This window comes from Magnusiomyces paraingens (genome assembly GCF_902498895.1).
Source record: "Magnusiomyces paraingens strain CBS 517.90 genome assembly, contig: contig1, whole genome shotgun sequence".
Classification (NCBI taxonomy): Eukaryota; Fungi; Ascomycota; class Dipodascomycetes; order Dipodascales; family Dipodascaceae; genus Magnusiomyces; species Magnusiomyces paraingens.
This window is the reverse complement of record NW_022474067.1, coordinates 2,504,752-2,523,741: the sequence shown is the minus strand read 5'-3', so window position 1 is coordinate 2,523,741 and position 18,990 is coordinate 2,504,752. Positions and strand designations below refer to the sequence as shown.

The following is an 18,990-nucleotide window of genomic DNA, read 5'->3' as shown; positions in this document are numbered from 1 at the left end:
TTATATTTATATATTTAAATATTTAAATATTTAAATATTTGTAGGTGTGTGTGTGGATTTTATTTATATGGTGGTGTTTGTTGTTGTTGGTACGTGCCAATTGCTGGCTTTATGTTTTTCCTCCTACTCAAAGAAAAATTTTTTTTTTTATTTAAATGGCAGCCAACAACAACAGAAGCAGTAAAAGCAGCAGCAGCAGTAGTAGTAGTAGTAGTAGTAGTAGTAGTAAAAGCAGCAATGCCGACCGATTGATCGACTTAATGAATGATCATGATCATTCATTATTATAATAATATAAAAAAATAATAATAATAATAAAAAAACCAGTGCGTAGCCAGCCACAGGGAATGGAAAGGCATCTGCGGCAACTGGAATGAGAGGGAAAAAAACTTATATATATATATAAATAATAATAATAATAATAATAATAATCAGATAAACAAAACAAACAAACAAAACAAACAAACAGAATCAGAAGAAGTAAGGAGGTTTTCAATTTTTTAAAAAGATTTCTTTATTTTATTATATTAAATATAATTATAACTTTATCAATTGATCTTATATATATATATATATATATATATATCTACAAAAAATATATTTGATCAATATCATCTTTATCAACCTACTCAAGAATTTTCAAGTCATTCGTTGTCAAAAAAAAAAAAAAAAAAAAAAAAAAAAAAAAAAAAGGCAAATTAAATTTATTTTTATTTATTTATTTTTTATTTTAACTACGCATTCATCACGTGCATGCTGACTAACAACGATATCAAAAAAAAACGTAGATCCACTCCTCCTCTCCTTCTAAGCACTCAAATCACCACAACAACTTCCACCCCCCCAAAAAAAAAAAAATTAAAAAATCAAAAAAGACCACCACATACACTCACACAAATATAAATTTTAAAAAATTTATAAATAAATAAATAAATAAATAATAAATAAATATCCCTGATATCTTGGCACGCACGGCTTTCTTCTCCTTTTTCCTTTTTTTTTTTTTTTTTTTTTTATCACACAAAAAAAACATGTGTTCTATTCTTAGCTTTATTTAACAATAGTTAAAAATTAAAAAAAAAAAAAATTAATTAAATAAATAAAAATTAAATTTAAAATTAAATTTACAAACTTTTTTTTTTTTTTTTTTTTTTTTTTTAAATAATCCGACTCCCCAACCGAACAAGTAAAACATTGCCAGGCCATCGGATACATCCAGACCCTAAAAGTTCTTTCAATTCGGAACTCATACCAACAATTCCATTGCCATTGCTATTGCCATCACTACCACCAACACTACCACAAAATTGCTCCTCTCTCATCACAAAGTAATATGCACCAAATAATAACAACATCTCAGCAACCCCAGATCCAGTCTCCAAACTGGCCTCACCAGCAGATGCAAACCCAGCAACTGCACCAAGCTCACATCTACCAACAATATCAGTTCGACCACGGGAAACACAACTAGTCACATAACGTAAAAATATCCATGCTGAATCAACATCAACAGCACGACCTTGCTTCAATGCTCTCAAAAGACAAACAACCTCTTCTTCAAGATCACAATCATTCCCTAAAACATTCACTCCATTTACTCCATTTACTCCATTCACACAAACATCAACCATACCATTCCCATCATCATCATCATCATCATCATCATTTTCTTCTTCTTCTCCGCATTCCTGATTTCCAACTTCCTCTCCAAAAGCTAACCTTGAAGCCCTATCAAGAACTCGAATCTTGGCAAGTAACTTCTCATCTCCTTCACCAACTGCCAAAAACTCTCCTGGACCTTGTCTTCTAGCTCCATCTTGCTTATAATGATGATTATGATGATTATGATGACCATGATGACCATGATGACCATGATGACCATGTCGACCCAGAGATCCAATACTACCAACACTACCAACACCATTACTCCAACTAAACAATAACTGACACACAGCTCGTACTGCCTTATAATCACCAGATATCCGCAACTCTTCAAGCTTGCCAACAGTCCCCTCGTCAATCCCAAGACCATCAACATCAACACTAGGACAAGTTGCTCCCACCAACTGTCGCACTGCTTCAAGAATTGCAAGTGCTTGACCAATTCTCACAGTACAATTCGAACTGGCAGTTGCCGCAGCCACAGCAGCAGCCATTGCAGCCGCAGATTCAGCATCCAATGGCATCCCATTACCGTTACCACCAACACAACCAACACCACCACCTCCATTTGCACTAAACGATAGACCAGCTCCAGCTCCAGCACAATATGCTGCATTCCCTCGTGATGAAGAGTTACTGCCAGGAATTGTCATAGTCCCAGATCCATCCAGAGGTAACCCAGCACTTCGTGCAAGATTCAACACCTTAATTCCTGCAAATCGAGCATTCCCCAAATTAAATACAGCATCCAAGTGGCTTGCCAAATGATGTGCAAATAACCGTTCAACACCTTCCCAGGTCCGACACTGCCGAGTTTCAAACCATCGTTTCTGAGACCGCATCTGACGTCGTTCAACAATAATACCACCATCTTCTTCTCCTCGCTTCTGACGTTTGGAACTCGCATTCGTCGCCAACATGTTCAACGACGCATTACCATCGGGATTACTTAGACTGCGCTTGCGCTCAGACCCTGACCCATTGTTGCTACTGCAAGTACTAGATCCTCGACTCATAGGTGATCCTCCAGTCTCCAGTACTGCAGCAGCATCCAGTAAACTGCTAATGTCCATCTTGTTGATCCGTCTTGGGGGGCTCACAGGTATCGGCGTAGTGGTTTCTTCTTCTTCTTCAGTGTCCTGATCTAGTTCTTCTTCATTAATATCTGTTTCATCTTCACTCCTAGATCTTTGTTGTTGTTGTTGTTTCATCCATCCTGAACTTCGGCGACGTCGACGGTCCTGATTGAGCTTAAAAATCGGATCATACGACAAGCAAACCCGCTTGGACTTGTCGCAATTGAAGCATGTGGGGAACCGTTCATCACACTAAACCAAAAAAAAAAAAAAAAAAAAATAAACAGTTAGGACTAAGCTTGAAAAATTAAAAAAAAAATTAAAAAAAAAAAAACATACCTTGATTCGACGTTTGCGGCACGTCAAGCACCCAGTCTTTGTTCGCCTTTTAATTTCCCGTGAAGCTGTCAGCTCCAACATGGGCGTCGTCTTAAACTGAGCTCCCACGTGTGCGCCGTGCGCCGCGTGATGGTGTTGGTGGGGATGTGCCTGTTGCTGGTGGTGATGATACACGGGTGGTGCTCCACCCACCAGCTGATGGCTACCACAAACCTCTCCAGGTGGTGGAGGTGGTGGCCCCCCAGATAACATTCCATGGGGATGAGAATGAGAATGAGAATGAGAATGAGGATGAGGAGGAGGATGAGGAGGATGAGAAGGATGAGGAGGAGGATACGCCTGTATAGGAGCTCCTGGAATTCCTCCAACAGGTGCAAAAATTCCCAATCCAAGACCTCTTGGTGTTGCTTCATATGATGATGGACCTTGAGGAGGTGGTGGTGGTGGTGGTCCGCCAATAATCTGGTGCTGCGGCGTGTGTGGCGCGTGCGGCGCAAACCCACCTCCAAAAGAGCGCTGAGTGTGTGGCGAGTGCAACGATTGAGATGGTGGTAGAGGTGGAGGTGTTGACGGCCCATAAAAAGGCCCATTATATTGGCCAAGCTTTGGTGTACGAGGAGGTACCGGCCCGTTTGGCGAGTACCCCTGTTGCTGATGCTGCTGCTGCTGCTGCTGCTGCTGAGACCCTTGCGGTGGTGGTGGTGGTGGCCCATACCTTGACGGCGAAGGTTGAGCAAAGTGTGGTGGAGGAGGAGGAGGAGGAGGAGGAGGTCCAGTCGGAGCATGTCCTGCAATTGGAGAAACCAAACTGCTACTGCTGCTATTGTTACTGGCACCACTAAAGTACCCTCCGTCTTCACGAGCACCACTGTACGAATAATGTCTCGAACGGTACCCGTACCCTTGCCCTGAAAAAGAGCCTGTTGACGGAGTGTGTGGAGTCACCATCCCGTAAGCTGACCCTACAGATCCACTCATTGGCGACACAGGACGCTGAGGTGGAAGGTGTGTGTAATTATTACCTCCTGGACCGTCACTGCTACCACTACCGCTGATAGACCCACGATGGTGGTGGTGGTGGTGGTGGTGTGGTGGAGGAGGAGGTAATCTCGAAGGACTATTATTATGACTTTGAAACGGTGACTGAAGTTGTTCCGGACTCTCAGACACCGCTCCCAAAGGTGGCAGTGTTACCTGGCGAGGCCCTCCAGGAGATACAGGTCCTCCTCCACTGCGTCCAGAAAACGAATGACTACGCAGTGGTAGTGGCATGTCACTAATGTTACCATTACTTCTGTGCTCGTTACTAGCAGAACCTGCCCGACCAGGTAATACCAGCGGCGGTAAACTTGTATTGGAAGCAGAAGACGGCCTTAATAACCCATCGCCCAAACTTTTAAGCGATGGAAGTCGTACACGGCCAGTCTCACTAGTCCGTATACTACTACCATTACCACCATTCACCGGAGTACTTTCTGCAGAATGCGCTGTATGTTGTTGCTGTTGTAATTCTCCAGAGCCTGACTGGCCACCAGATGCTGGCCGTCTCTGTTGTTCAATGTTTGCCCAAGAAGACGACGTTGATGTTTGAGGAGTTTGTAAAGGTGTTGCTGGAAGTGTCATATTACTATTGTTAAGCTTTGTAGATTGTGACAGCCCGTTATTGTTGTTATTATTATTATTTCCTTCAGAGGAAAATAATCCTGAAGACCCCCCATTTATATACTTGCCTGTGCCAGCACTTTGCATGTTTGGGAGACCACCCGATTCCTCCGGATTGCCAATTAATGGTGGAGGGCTATTACCATTACGGCCATACCCAAATTGGTCCGGATTAGGCGTGGATATGGGGGTCGACAACATGCTATACTCGGGGACTTGGATTCGCGGTAGCTTCTTGCCGTCGCCAAAACCATGCCTGAGATTCCCACCATTACCGATTGTGTACGATTGGGGGATTTGATGCAAGGGCGATTGCATACAAGCTTGTGACGAAGGAGGAGGTAGAGACAACAAATCTTGAGATTGATGCGGTGATTGCTGTTCTTGTTGTGTCTGCCGTGGATGCATTAAAGATGAAGCTGAAGGAAGCATTATATAAGAAAACAAAATGAATGTCTTTTAAAAGTGTGAGTTAACTAGGCTTAATAGAAACTATTTATTTAGCGATGTTGAATAGAAATATATATATATATATATATATTTATAATGATAACAATATTAAAAGAAAAAAAAAAGATTTTTAGTATAATAAGAGAGAAGAGGATTAAAAGGAAAAAAAAAAGATGAAATGGGGAATGAGAGGAAATGAAAGATATTTATATAAACATTCAATCCAAGACTTTTTTTTTTTCTTTCTTTCTCTCTTTCAATATATATAAAATATAAGTTTCTCCTCTTCTTTAAAACCTAGTTGACCTATTTTATTATTTTTAATTATTAACCTAAACTTCTTTTTTTTTTTTTTTTTTTTTTTTTTTTTAATTCTCGATGTGTATGAAGAAGATTGTAAGACCTCTTGGGCGGTGTAATACTTTCTTGTTACTCTCAAATCAAAAATAAATAAAATAAAATAAAAAAAGGTTCTTATAATTTTGTGTTATTGATGTTTAAAAAAAGTAGAACAAAGTTGTTGAAAAAAATAAAAATAAAAATAAAATAAAATCCAAAACTTTATTTCTCATCACAGAAAAACTTAAAATCAACTTTAAGTTTTTTTTTTTTTTTCCAAGTCTTCTTTGGAAGGAAGGAAAAAAAAAAAAAAAAAAAAAAAAAGAAAATATTGAAAAAAAAAAAAAAATTAAAGCTATTGAGAAACATTTAAAATATTAAGAGTTTATCATTAACACCATCGATGGTGAAATGTATTTTTTTTTTTTTTTTTTTTTTTGAAGTATATGAATTCTTCACATAAATATATTAGTGTGTGAAAAGTAAAATGACAAAATGGCATTTTGTCCCCATTGATTTTATTCATTTAATATAGTCATAAACATATCCAATTCTTTCTTATTTCAAATCTTTTAAAAAAAAATGGCAAATCAATTTTAATATCAAAGAGAAAGTAAAAACTGTAAAAGAAAAAATTCGATTATAGGAATAAAACCTAGGTAAATCAAATTATCTTTTTTTTTTTTTTTTTTTTTTTTTTTTAAAAAAAAACCGCCTCATCTAGACTACATCATTCTCTTGATTCTTCTCTTCCTTTGCCTTTTCTCGTTCAAACAAACCTTTTCGTTAAAAAAAAAAAAACCCTCCCCGCGAACTCTCTTTTGCTTTTTTGTTTTTTTTTTGTTTATATTCGAATCTTTTTTTTCTTGTCTCCAAAACGCATTGCTCTTTTTTTTTTTTTTCCTTCCCCCCGCTAAAATGCCCTGTAGTGTAAACTCCATTTTGCGAATTCGCGCAATCAGTACCGACCAACGAATCTCGTATAACCGCATATCATAAGAAAGGAAAGAAGAAGAAGAAAATAATCATATTCTACCCACTTTCTTTCTCTTGTTATTAACACTTTGTACAACCATAAAATATCATCGTCATTGTTATTGTCACCATCACCGCCGCAAGAACTAGAAATTTTTTTTAAAAAATCAGATATGATTATATTCCACATGGAAACTTTGTTTCTCCCTCTTTATTTCAGTCCACTTCATATAGCAATATGCTTTTCATGAAGCATTATGTTTTCCTGGTTCAACTTTCTTACTAAGAATCAATAAAATAATAATTTTTTTTTCTAAAAAAAAAAATTCACAAACATGAGAACCGGGGGGTGTATATGCTTTTAAAGAGATTTCCAAAGAGGAAAACACTGGTTAAAAGGTATTTCAGTGCAATATATATAATCAATTCTAGACTTTCATTCATAACACTATCGCTATTATTATCACAATCATCAGCAACATTAAAAGTTGCAGCAACAATATAGTATATGTAGTATGATACAACCACTATTCTCTAGAACACTCCACACCCAGTTCATGTACCAGAAGGTTGCCCTTTGGAGCCAAAAAAGCAAAACATTTATGGTCTATTCTATTCTGATCAACCCTGTCTTATAACTAACATTGGCGCATCTTTCTCTTTTTTTTTTTAAAACCAAAAAATAAAAATAAATATAAAGGCTTTTCTATTCCTCTTTTTTTTTTTTTTTGTTTCTCTTTACAATAATTATACTCTCAAAATGTAACCTGCACTCAGGCTATAAAAAATAAACTTACAGAGTGGGTCAAATCATTAGAAAAAAAAAAAAAAAAAAGAGAAAGAATAGGCAAATAGTGTATGAAGTGGCATAGTAGAGGTATATTATATGATGGGAATAAAAAAAAACGAGGGCGGGTAGTGGATCTAGCCTTTGAGTTAAAAAAAGATATTTCATATATATTGGATATTTTCCTCTCATAACAGCTTTAGGTATTGGACACTGATAATCAGGGTTGGGTATTTGGGCAGGTCTAATTAGAATAGACGGATTGAATGACCCCCCCTCCCCCCCCCCAAAAAAAAGTCCATTTCGTTTTAAAAAGAATATTCCATACGAGAAATCTGTCTTTTTATATACAATTCTTTTTATGACCTTGGCTTAATAACTTTTCCAAAATTCTCTAACAATTCTCTTACAAGTTCTTTAGAAAGACTTTCATTTCATACATGTCAGGTTGTAACAGCTTTGTAGCGAGTTTGAAAAGTAACGAACGTTAAGAGAAAAGAGGAAAAAAAAAAAAAAAAAAAAAAAAAAACTCAGTACTAAAGTAAACTCGTGCGTGCACGCTCCACACACAAGGTTTGATTTTTTTATTTTTGAGTTTCTCACACACTTTTAGTTTTATCCTAGAATTCTATTTTTGCTTTCGAAAGCAAAAATAAAAGTCCTCATAACTCAATTCAACAGAAAAAAAAGGACTTGTGTCAAAGATATTATATTTTCTCTTTAAAATAAGTGTTTAATATCATGAAGCCTTTGTATAGACATGTATAAAAATTCAATTAAAGAAAAAAAATTAAAAAAAAAAAAAAAAAAGAGTGCCTGTTAAAAAAAAAAAAATAGAAATGCCTGACTGGAGATTAAGGAAAAACATGCCGCCGCACGTTGCAATTAAGCGCAGGATACAGCAATAATAAAAATAAAAGAATAGCTCATCGCTCAGTCCTAAATATAGCTAATAAATGTATGACGATCTTATAAAGAAATACGGGATAATCAACTGTTCAAATAATCTATTTTAAAAGTAGAATATATTCTTCTCCAACAGGTTGCTTTGAATTTATTTTATTTTTTGATTTTTATTTCCCCCTGAGGGTTTCTTTACTATCCAGGTTATAATCATTTTCTAATCGAATTGTTTTTTTTTCTAATCACTCTCGCTCTATAAAAAAAAAACCTTAAGTTTAAGCTTATAGTGCAGCATGATGATATCTTCATCTCTAATATTCTCTTTAGTACGTTTAAGCTTTAATACTTGAAATAACAGCTACGGCAGAGTGACTTTTCAACAGCGTTAATGAGGAAATCTAAACTCTTGAGATTTAGCGTTTAATATATCTTACATACACCTGATGAGCAAGGGTCTATAATAGGCAGTAACATAGAAGAAGAAGAGGGAAAGAAGAGTCACAAAAAAGTAGGAGGTTAAATAAAGTAAAATAAAATAGAAAAAAAAAAGCCATAATTGTTTTTTCATACTTCATTCTATCAATGTCTTTTTTAACATCACTCTCAAAATGGTATTCTCCACTTTAAAAGAAAACAACAAACTTTTTAAAGTATTTTAATTTTTTTTTTCTTTTTTGAATTTCATTCATATACATGAATGAAATATATATAAGTCATCACTATTTGTGTTTAGTAAAATAAATCTATTCATTATTATTATTATTTTAATGCACGATAAAAACAAACGCAAAGTACTTTCAAAGCCTAACTTTGCTCATCTCACTCAGCTCATCTTCATATCCAGCTTAATTCCGCTGTTTTTTTTTATCTTTTATCTTTTTTTATCTTTTTTTATTTTTATTTTTGCATTTGACTTTCATCTTTCAAATGAAGCTTTAAGCAAGGCTATTCCTAGTCATCTTCTGATATATATCCGATATCATTACGTGTAAAAATAGCTTTGACAGATTTCAGTGTACCAATTCATTTCTCATTTCACAACTGCTCTTAAAAATTTAACTTTTTAAAGAGTTACAATAAAATAAAATCACATCATTAGGGAGAAAAAAAAATTCTAAAAATGATGTGTAAAGCTTGTTATTATTGGAAAAAAAAATACAAAAGCATACCATTTTTTTTATGGAGACTAATAGAAGTGGTCGATTTATCTAGACAATGTAGGAACAAACAGAAACTTCCCGTAATTCTTTCTAAATAATTCAAGGCGCACGCAAGTTTCTGGGTCTAAGGTTCCTGGACCAAAAAACGTGTGTTCTTTTTCAAACACTTCAAGGTTTATTTTTTTTTATTACGGAAGAGAATATAATTTCTCTTAAAAAGAAGCTTTCATATCTTTGCCGTAGGCTGAAATGAATCTATTTCCCAAGATTTCTCGCTTTCCTCCCCTCCTTCTCTCTTCTTTGCTCTCTTGCAATTAGGCTATCGATTGGTTCAAAAAAAAAAACCACCCCACTCCTCCACATACGTTGCTTTATCTTTTTTTTTTCTTTTATTTTCTTTTTCTCTCTTCATCACTTCCGCCTCTTTCCTCGTGCAAGATCCATATCTTAAACACCCAGGTGAAAATCCAAATTTCCGGGCTTGTTGTGTGTATTTTTTTTTAGCCTTATATTAGTGTAACTCATAGACATAGCTTGTGGGTGGGTGTCAACGATTTTATTTTATTTTATTTTTTTTTTTTGGAATTTTTTTTTTTTTTTTTGCAGCTGTTCCTGCATCCAGACCAACGTGCCTTCCACATGGGCGTGGCCAACAAGTCTTTGAGCCTACAATTTTTTTTTTTTTTTTTTTTGAAAATCTCCATCTCACCCTTGACCATATCTTTAAAATAAACTCAGATGCTTTTGATACAATGGAGCTAAATGCATATAATTCGCACTGTGACAAGTTGCCTGCCTAGCTTCCCATCGATCCAAAAAAAAAAAAAAAAAAAAAACCTTTTAATTTTCACCTTTACCTCCCCCCCTTTTTTTTTTTCTTTCAGTGGGTGCGTGCCTGACGGTGCCTGGAAGTTGTGCCTGGCATCCTTTTCTTTAAATTCTACTCATATCACACCCAAGAATTTTTTTTACAACATTTTCACAGCCAATTTTTTTTTTTTTCCTTCTCTAGACAAGTCTCTTTTTACTTCAATTATCTTTCGTCTATGAATTGACAAATAATGGAGCACAATGGTTTTTTGATAAAAAAAAAGAAGCATTTCATTTGATTCCTAGAATTAAGCCTTTACTACGTGTCTTTTCTTTTTATTTTCCCTCTTTATTACCTGTAGAGACATTGTGGGGAATAGAGCAATTCAGAGATTCATGTCTTAAAGCACCTACCACTAAACATCTTCATCATCCTGTTTTCCAAACTTTTATTATTGACTCAAGAACCTAAAAAAAATATTGTAAATATTACGCTTCTTTTTCTTTTTCTTTTTCTTTTTCCTTTTTTTTTTATTTATATTATTTATATTTTGCTTTAAAACATTAGTTAAAACATGTGGGCTTTTTAGCTGCAATGAATTCCATATTTACTGGATTACTTGGGAATTGAATTACAAAAGATGCAACCGGTTGGGCTGATCTTTTAACTTCTTTAAAAAACAGCATATAGTGACGCAGTTTACCTGGAAAAGAATTGTTTCTTTCTCAATTCCTTATTCTGTTCTCTTGTACCTAGCCTTTCATGTAGATCACTTTTAATATATTAAAAAAGTATAAATTCCATAGCACTATGAAGAGGGAGCCAATGACATCCATGAAAAAAAGTAATAAAGTGTTTTTGAAATTAAATCTTGTTTCTCTAGTTTAAATAATAGGTTTTAATTGAAGTAGGGATTTCAATAATGATACTAATTATAAAAAAAATGTGATTTTAAATTATATAAAAAGGGCGCTTTTTTTCTTAAAAAAAGTGATTGCCATTAGGCTAATTTAAGAAAAAAAAATAAAATCAAAAATAGTTTAAATTCCGTAGTTCAGTTGAAATAAGGGAAAACCAACCGAAAATCATCTATATCAACGGAGCCAAAAACATCTTAATTAAGTGTCTGGCTTCCCCAAACTAATTTATTAAACACAGATATATATCCATGTTCTTTTGAATAAATCGGTCATTTTATGGTACATTTTAATGAACAGTAGAAGCATATATCCAATGCTATATATACTAAACGAGTTTAATTGTAATTCCTTTTTTTAAAAAACAATAGAAAAACAACTAACCTATTAATACAAATTTAGAGCCTGGACTCATGTCTAGTCATGTGTTTTTTTTTAAAAAAACTTTTGCTTTTCTTGCTTAAACCTTACAAGAGCTGTAAATAGATATACGAAGAGCAAAGTAAAAAAAAAAAAAAGATAAGCTAGATCCAAATATAAAAAAAACCCGAGTATATGCTTACTATTAGATGGGACATCTTCTGATTAGCATGTAGCAACTTTTTAACACCCTCTCCGCTTAATCAAACTCTTGAATTTTTTATCTAGAATTTTAACTTGAGAACATTCATTGCCCTTCTTCGCTTTTTTTTTTTCAGACCTCTTTGCAACCAGGCGGGAAATCATTGTTTGTGTTAAATAATGAGACTGACACAAGCTTTCAATACTCTTTTGGGTGCTTTGTAATATTTATTTTGAGTCCAATTATTAAATATAGAAGTTGAAAGGTGTTTTATTTTATTTTATTTTACTTCTCTTTTTTTTTTTTCCGCATCACTCAACTGCATGAATACTCATAACAAATGTGGTTGGTTTAAACATCCTTATCTATTTTTATCACAATGGCTTAAAAAAAATAAGAAAAGTTCAAAAAAAATCATTTCGTTCAGCATTAACGTCTACAGCCTTGTTGATGTCATGTCTTCCCCTTGGGGAAATATAGTTTATTTTCAGGAACAAGTTTCTGTTAAAACGCCTTTTTTGAAAAGACTACTTGGATAAAAGGGTTAGGGTTTGAACCGACTCTGGGGAACTTCACAAGTCTCTTTTCGTTTCCTTTTTTTTTTTTTTTTTGCTCATTCTTCGGTTACGCGGTTTTTATGAAAGCCTGAATCCAAGTTTGTAATCTAAGAACTTTTTTTTCTCGAATATGCAATCTTTTTTGAGCTCATGATGAAACTGTTTTTTAATTGTTTTTTTCCCCAAAAACAATTCCATAATGTTTTCGGTTGGTAAATTCATTCTAAAATTCTTTTGGAAACTAACAAATATAAAAATTAAGCATAAAAATGGTTTTCATAAAAACTTATATTACTTTCAACGCTTTTATTCTAGACTTTCTTGATTGGTAAGGTAAGCACATCTCAAAACATAATATCTCACAACCTATTAAAATGCGCTTTCAATGAATGGAATTTTAAAAGAAACATAAAAATATATTTTTGTTAGGGAAAGTTCAAGTAAAAAAAAAAAAAGCGATGGCCTACCTTTTAGGGTTTGTGATTGTCCAAAAATATTATTAAGTTTCGATTTTTTGCATACTCAGTTCGGTTCGATTTAGGTGGTATTAAACTAATCGCCAGTTCGCCATAACCTCTTCATCGACTGTCACGTGTAGGATCATAGTTAGTGATACTGACCCAAACATTCTATTATTTCCTGGAAAAACAATTCACTCATGCTTTCATATACTTTTATTTATTTTTTTATCCAGTTATTTTTTCATTAATGTTTGTTAAATAAATTTTTATTAAACCTTTAGCGGACCGTAATCGATCGGAGGTTAATAAATGCACAGTGCTCTATTTTACTGATCAGTACTAGATTTACACGGCTTAGAAAACAAAAAAAATAACAATCAAAATTCTTTTAGTTACATCTTTCGTCACCGCTTCGCTTTAGTTTTCATGGTTGATTCTCAATTATTTTATTTTGCTCCAAACTCGATTGGTTTTGTAGTCATAGTCTATTCTCATGCCTACTTACACCTAATTTTACCTAGAGTTTTACAACCATACCCTGATACAGAGATTAGATACACTTTCAAAAGAACCGTTCAAATATGTTTTTTTATCAAACATAATTGTTTTTTTTAGTTTTATCAATATCTGCAATTTATTATATCTCATGCATTTGAGCTGCCTTGCGACCATGAAAACTCCATTTCCACGCAATACTTGTTTCTGCTATTGGAAACCTGTTGGAACATTTAACAAATACCTTTTTCTTGTGAATTCCAAGAGACGCTTTAGCATTAATCACGCTCTGGAATACCGTTTAATGTAAGGGATTTGAACCGTTTCAACGTTAGAAACCTTATGTGTACTGATTTCAAAGATTCTAGCATTTAGTTCTTTACTTTGTTCTTTTATTCTTTATTCAGTTTAACAGGCCATTTACTAAAACTGAAATAACGGTCATTGTAAATAGAATTTTATTTCCATCATGTCCCTTTGTCACTAAGCCTACCTTAAACTTGCAACAAACTTGTCTAATTAGTGTTTCTTGTTTTTGTATCGGAACGAAAATTCATTTTTGGAACACTTTTAAAAACTGTCCGGTCTTAACGATTCTAAACAGTTTTAAGTAAATAGTTTACTACCATTTTTGTTTGTTTGGTTTTTCAATGAAACGAAAACACCTTTTTTTTTTGGTTGCCGCTAACCGTCTTTTTCTTTGTCAATTCCAAATCATGAATCTTATTTCACACAAGATAATATTAATGAACTAAATACCATTATATTAAAAAAAAAACACCGGAAAGCATATCGCTTGGAACATTTATAAACAATCACTCTATTAATATATACGGCCATCAACGGATCAAACAATTAACTTGCATTGAGCCTTGACTTTAAAGTTTAAACGACTATGGTGAAAATCTAGAATGAAAAAGGCCAGCTGCGTTTTTCTGGTTCATGCAGTCTTTTTTCGCTGCAAGATTTCACTTAGGTGTTCCCGTTCGATGCAGATTTTCCATTAAATTAAATCTTAAAGCTTTGACTAGTTAATGTATTTCTTTTTGGTATGGATTTTGGTCAAAAAGAAGTAAGCTTTTTTCATCTTTTACCCAAACATCCATAGCTTATTGTTTTTTTTTTTTTTTTTTTTTTTTTTTTTACCGAAAATCAACAATGAAAGCTGTTGCTGTCTCTTTAACCGTTTATTACAATACAAGCAGTTATGTAGAGAGTTCTTTCTTGTTTATCTTACACACTACAATTGTCATATACATGAAATGAGAAACATCATGACATCATGCATAGGAGGAATCAGTAATTATTTTTTTTTATTTTGATGGCATGAAGAAATTTATGAAAGTTTTTTAAGATTTTGCTTAAGATTGGAAATATTAACGTTCTGTCCACATACACATTTTTTTTGTTTAAAAACAAAGGTGGTTGTTGTAGTCATGAAAAAGCATTTATGTTGAAACAAAGTAACTGAAACAAGATTCCGGGAATTTTTAATATTTGCCCGATTCTACGGGTACGTTCAAAAGCCTCTTTTGTATATGTATGTGTATTGAACACTCAACAAAAACGGTCCACTTTAAAGGTTTGTTTAACATTTAGTTGTTTTGAAAAAAAGCTGGATGATGTATTTGGATTACCCAAGTTGAATAGTTTAAAAATGTTGAAGTTTGTGACAGTCACTACAAATAAATAAGGCATTTTCATTAACATTCATATTAACTTATTGTATTTTCCTGAATTTATGAAGACCACTCTAGTCTTTCTCTTTTCTAACGAGTTGATCTTAATTCTCTGTAAATTAAGGATTTTTTTTTCTAGCCTTAAGGTTTGCCAACTATAATTTATTTGGCGTTATTGATTTCTGTAGTGTGAGCACATAGATCCACTTGAACCTGAGTCTATCATAAACACCTGTTGTCAGCTGCCTCTCACAAATATAAGTTAAATTTTAAACAGGTGTCAAAGCTTTTTTTCTTCTTCTTCTTCAAAGTAAAAATTTCAAACAACCTTGAAAAAAAAATCAGAATTGAACATGATGATGATCAAATCACAGATACCTAATAGCAAAATATAATATCCAATATCAAACATTTTTATCTTAAAATTTAATATATATATACTTTTACCATTTACAAAACTACCTTATATTCAGATTATTAGATCATATAATAATCACCTTATCTGACCATAAGATTTAACAACATCGGAGAGAGAATAGCAGAGACTTTAAAATATTATTTATTTACACCAACTTAAATAGTCGGTTTCTCTTAGCTACAAAAAAAATAGATTCTGTATGTTGGAAGAAAAAAAAATCAAAACTTTAATTCAATTGGAAATCTTAAATAGACTTTAGTCAAATACCACGGCATCACTAGAAACCAAAAAAGTGGAGTTTTTAATTTTTTAGGCTGACAGTTTGATAGATATTATTACTTATTATTCAGATGTTCCATTTTTTATGATACATATACCCGACATTTTAGATAATATTCTACCCAAACTCGAACCGAAATGGTTCGTAGGAAAAAAGAGAAAAAAGAAGATTTCTTTTTGGCCAAAAAGATTTTGTACTTTGGGAATGGCTTTGGGCTTGGAAATCGTTTCCAAAAACTTTCCAAAAATTTTTGTTAGTTTTTAATTAAAGATAATAATATCAGTTCTTCTCTCCAGATTCAATTCCTTGCTAAATTGTTAATGAATGCATATAGTATTTTAAAGGAATGTTAATTTTGGTAAATTAGAGTCTATTTGATATCGGATTAAGCCATAGCATGTATAAAAAAAAGCATTATTAGAGCATTTCAAATCCATTTTGACAAGATTTTTATCTGCACGAAATAAAATATGCATAAAATTAATACAATATAGGAAAGAGATTTGAAAATTCCAAATTTTTTTTTCATATTCTTAAATTTCTTTAAGAGGTTGGCAAAACTCAGTTAGAAGTATTTGCACAAAAAGGAGTTTTTGCAGAAATAAAAGGCCAGAGACTGTTTTTCACAGGATGTATCACCTGTATATGCCACTGGATGAATTTAAAAGATTACATGTGAGTGAATGTAAATGTTTGCGTCAACAAAAAACGCTGGTCTCTGACTTTTTGTGGCTTCCCATGAGACATACACCATGGCCCGTTCTTGGTTTTTATGATGATACTTATTGACAATCAAAAAAAAAAATCTAGAAGGTCCTTTATAAATAATGTAACTCGATCATTTTTCGAATGAAAGTAAATACTTTTACAATCAAAAAAATAACATAAGGGGAAAATCACAATGCAAGGCTGAAATATTAATTGCTGGAGCTCAATAGCTCACTTTCCTCGTTTTTCTCATTCCCTAAGTTGTGCTACAAGGTAAACCTCTTCTATTCTCCATAAATGCTTGACCGGACAAACAAACATGCTTGTACATGCTCTGTTAGTCGTGTTGGCACGTAGAGGTGATGCGCCGATTTTTTTTTGTGGCTCTGGAGAGTCATCGCATCAACTGCATTGTCATCAAAAGATAAAAACAACCACCCCACTTAATTAAATAACTAACTATTCCATACACACAACATCATTTTCAAATATACATAGATGCTTATAAATGATTTAAAGTAAAAGAGAATTTTTTTATGTGTGCCGTCATTCTGAATGCCAATACACTTGAACATATTTCACCAGAAAAGTTCTTAATTATAGTCCTATCCACAATATTCAAACGGCATACCGGTTTGCAAGACATCTTCCTTAACAAATATATTTTCGTAGGCTCAATTCATAAAAACAACCCATCTACAATCTTTTCAATTATCTTGTAACTAAAAAAAGGGTTCAAATAAAATGATTGCACTCTTGTTTTACAAAAACAAAAACAGTACCAGTAGATATTTTGAAGACTTTGGGTTCGTTTTTTTTTTTTTAAAAAAAAACTGGATGAAAGAAACTCTCAATAACATGCAGAGTTAGTTTTGGTTTAACGGAAAATGAATGAATTTATTTATTTATTTTTAAATGTGTGAAATCGTTTAATAACTTGAACGACTAGTGGTAATGCATGTTCCCATATAAAGCTCTTAAAAGTTTATTTTGAAGAAAAAAAAGTCAGATAAAAAGGTTTTTAAAAGAGAAAATAAGACAAGATAAGATTTAATATAAAAGCAAGGATATTTTTTTTAAAGATGGCTAAAGACTTATATTTAGCAGTCTAATATCAATTTTAAAAACCATAGAAGAACATTAAAAGAGTTAGTAACGAATTTTTGGATGCCCTTTTCAATGACGTCTTTTATTCATTAAAGTCTGTTCTTAATTCACCGGTTAAAATTTGTGAGACTTTCTTTTTTTAATCGGGTTAAGTTAAAGAATATCAAAAAAAAAAAAAATTGACAGGTTAAATCAAAATAAGAACTACTTTTAACATACACCTTTAATAGAAGAAAATTAGAAAACTTTTTTTTGTGGAGATTTCATTATATTTACTTTTGATAAAAAGAAAAAAAAATGGTATATTCTTTTAATTTTGTTTTGCGGAAGTTACGTTTCATTTAATATATTCATTAATTTAATAAAAAATAAAGCTTGCTAACCTTTTTTTTTTATTCCCCTCTTTCTCAAATGAAAACCATATAAAAATCTGGTTTACAGAACGGCAACAAAAAATCTTAATTTCTCCACACTCTGGCGGTCATGGCTATAAAAAAAAAGAAAGTCATACAAAAATATTTAAGGAGAAAATTGTGAGTACAAAAATTTGGTTACCAAAATAGGATTGACTTTATTTTTTTTAGTCTATTTGAAAATTGACTTGGTTGACTTCAAGGTTCAGATAAGTCTATCATTCAAATACGCCTTTTGATTTTTTCGATCGATGATTTACTTTAAAAGTGTTTATTTTTTTACCCTCTCAATGTTTTTTCTCTTCTCTTTGCACCTCCCTAGCATTAACCTGCATAAAATATGGCCAGCAAGATACGAATTTTAGAGATTGATATTATAAGAGAAGACATATATTCCGATTTTTTTTTATTTGATACGATTTCTTGTTTCATTTAAAGGTTTTATATTATACTATTTGAAATAAGAATAGCGAGAAAAAAAGTTTTCAATATGTTTTCTTTCCTCTGGCGATGGATAAAAGAGTAAAAAAAAAATTTGTTAATCGATTTATTCAAGAAATTCTATTTTTTTTTTTTTTTTTTCTAATGCTTCTTTTTTGTTTCCAAATCAAGCGGAGAATCTCAAAAAGAGGATTGATTATAAAAAGAGAAACGAAATTGGAAAGTGTTGAAAAACTAATACATAAATAAAACATGATAGACACACCTAGTTAACTTTTCTACTTGCTCCTTCTCCCCTGCCGGAGTTTTATTTTTTAACATGAAAATATGCCAAAATAACTGCAGTGGTTAGGTTTTGTGGATCATCAAAAATGAAATGCAATCGATTAAGGAAAAGACCCTAAAAGGTTTTTCTCCATATATTGCCCACTTTTTTTGTTTCATTTTCATCTTTTTAGAAATTGTTGATAGTGTAGAATTTGTTTTAATGACTTATAAACAAAATTAAATAAGCCAAAAAAAATCAGTTTGTTCACTGATCCTAGTTAAATATATTGTCTTGAGCTGGATCAACCACCGCTTGATAATTGGATTGTTTTGAGACACTTTGATATTGGAGACCTTTATTAATCAAAACCAAGTGGTTGCTCAAAAAATTTATTTTATTAAAGCAACCTAACCCAGTGGAAATATTTTAAAATTTGAAGCAAAAATATATATATGATATGTATTGGGAAAAGAACAAGGAAGGTTTAAAATAAGTTGGAAAAGGAATTGATTTTTGATGG

At 32.6% G+C, this 18,990-nt stretch overlaps 1 protein-coding gene across 1 annotated transcript; it reads right to left on the bottom strand.

The window, feature by feature from the left end:
- Positions 1 to 1,157: 1,157 nt before the first annotated feature.
- On the bottom strand, positions 1,158 to 5,147 carry SAPINGB_P000740 (uncharacterized protein; the record flags this gene model as incomplete). The annotated part of the gene is made up of 2 exons (XM_031995463.1): positions 1,158 to 2,990; positions 3,078 to 5,147. The coding sequence occupies 2 exons, from the start codon at positions 5,145 to 5,147 to the stop codon at positions 1,158 to 1,160; spliced, it is 3,903 nt and encodes a 1,300-aa protein (XP_031851354.1).
- Positions 5,148 to 18,990: the final 13,843 nt, after the last annotated feature.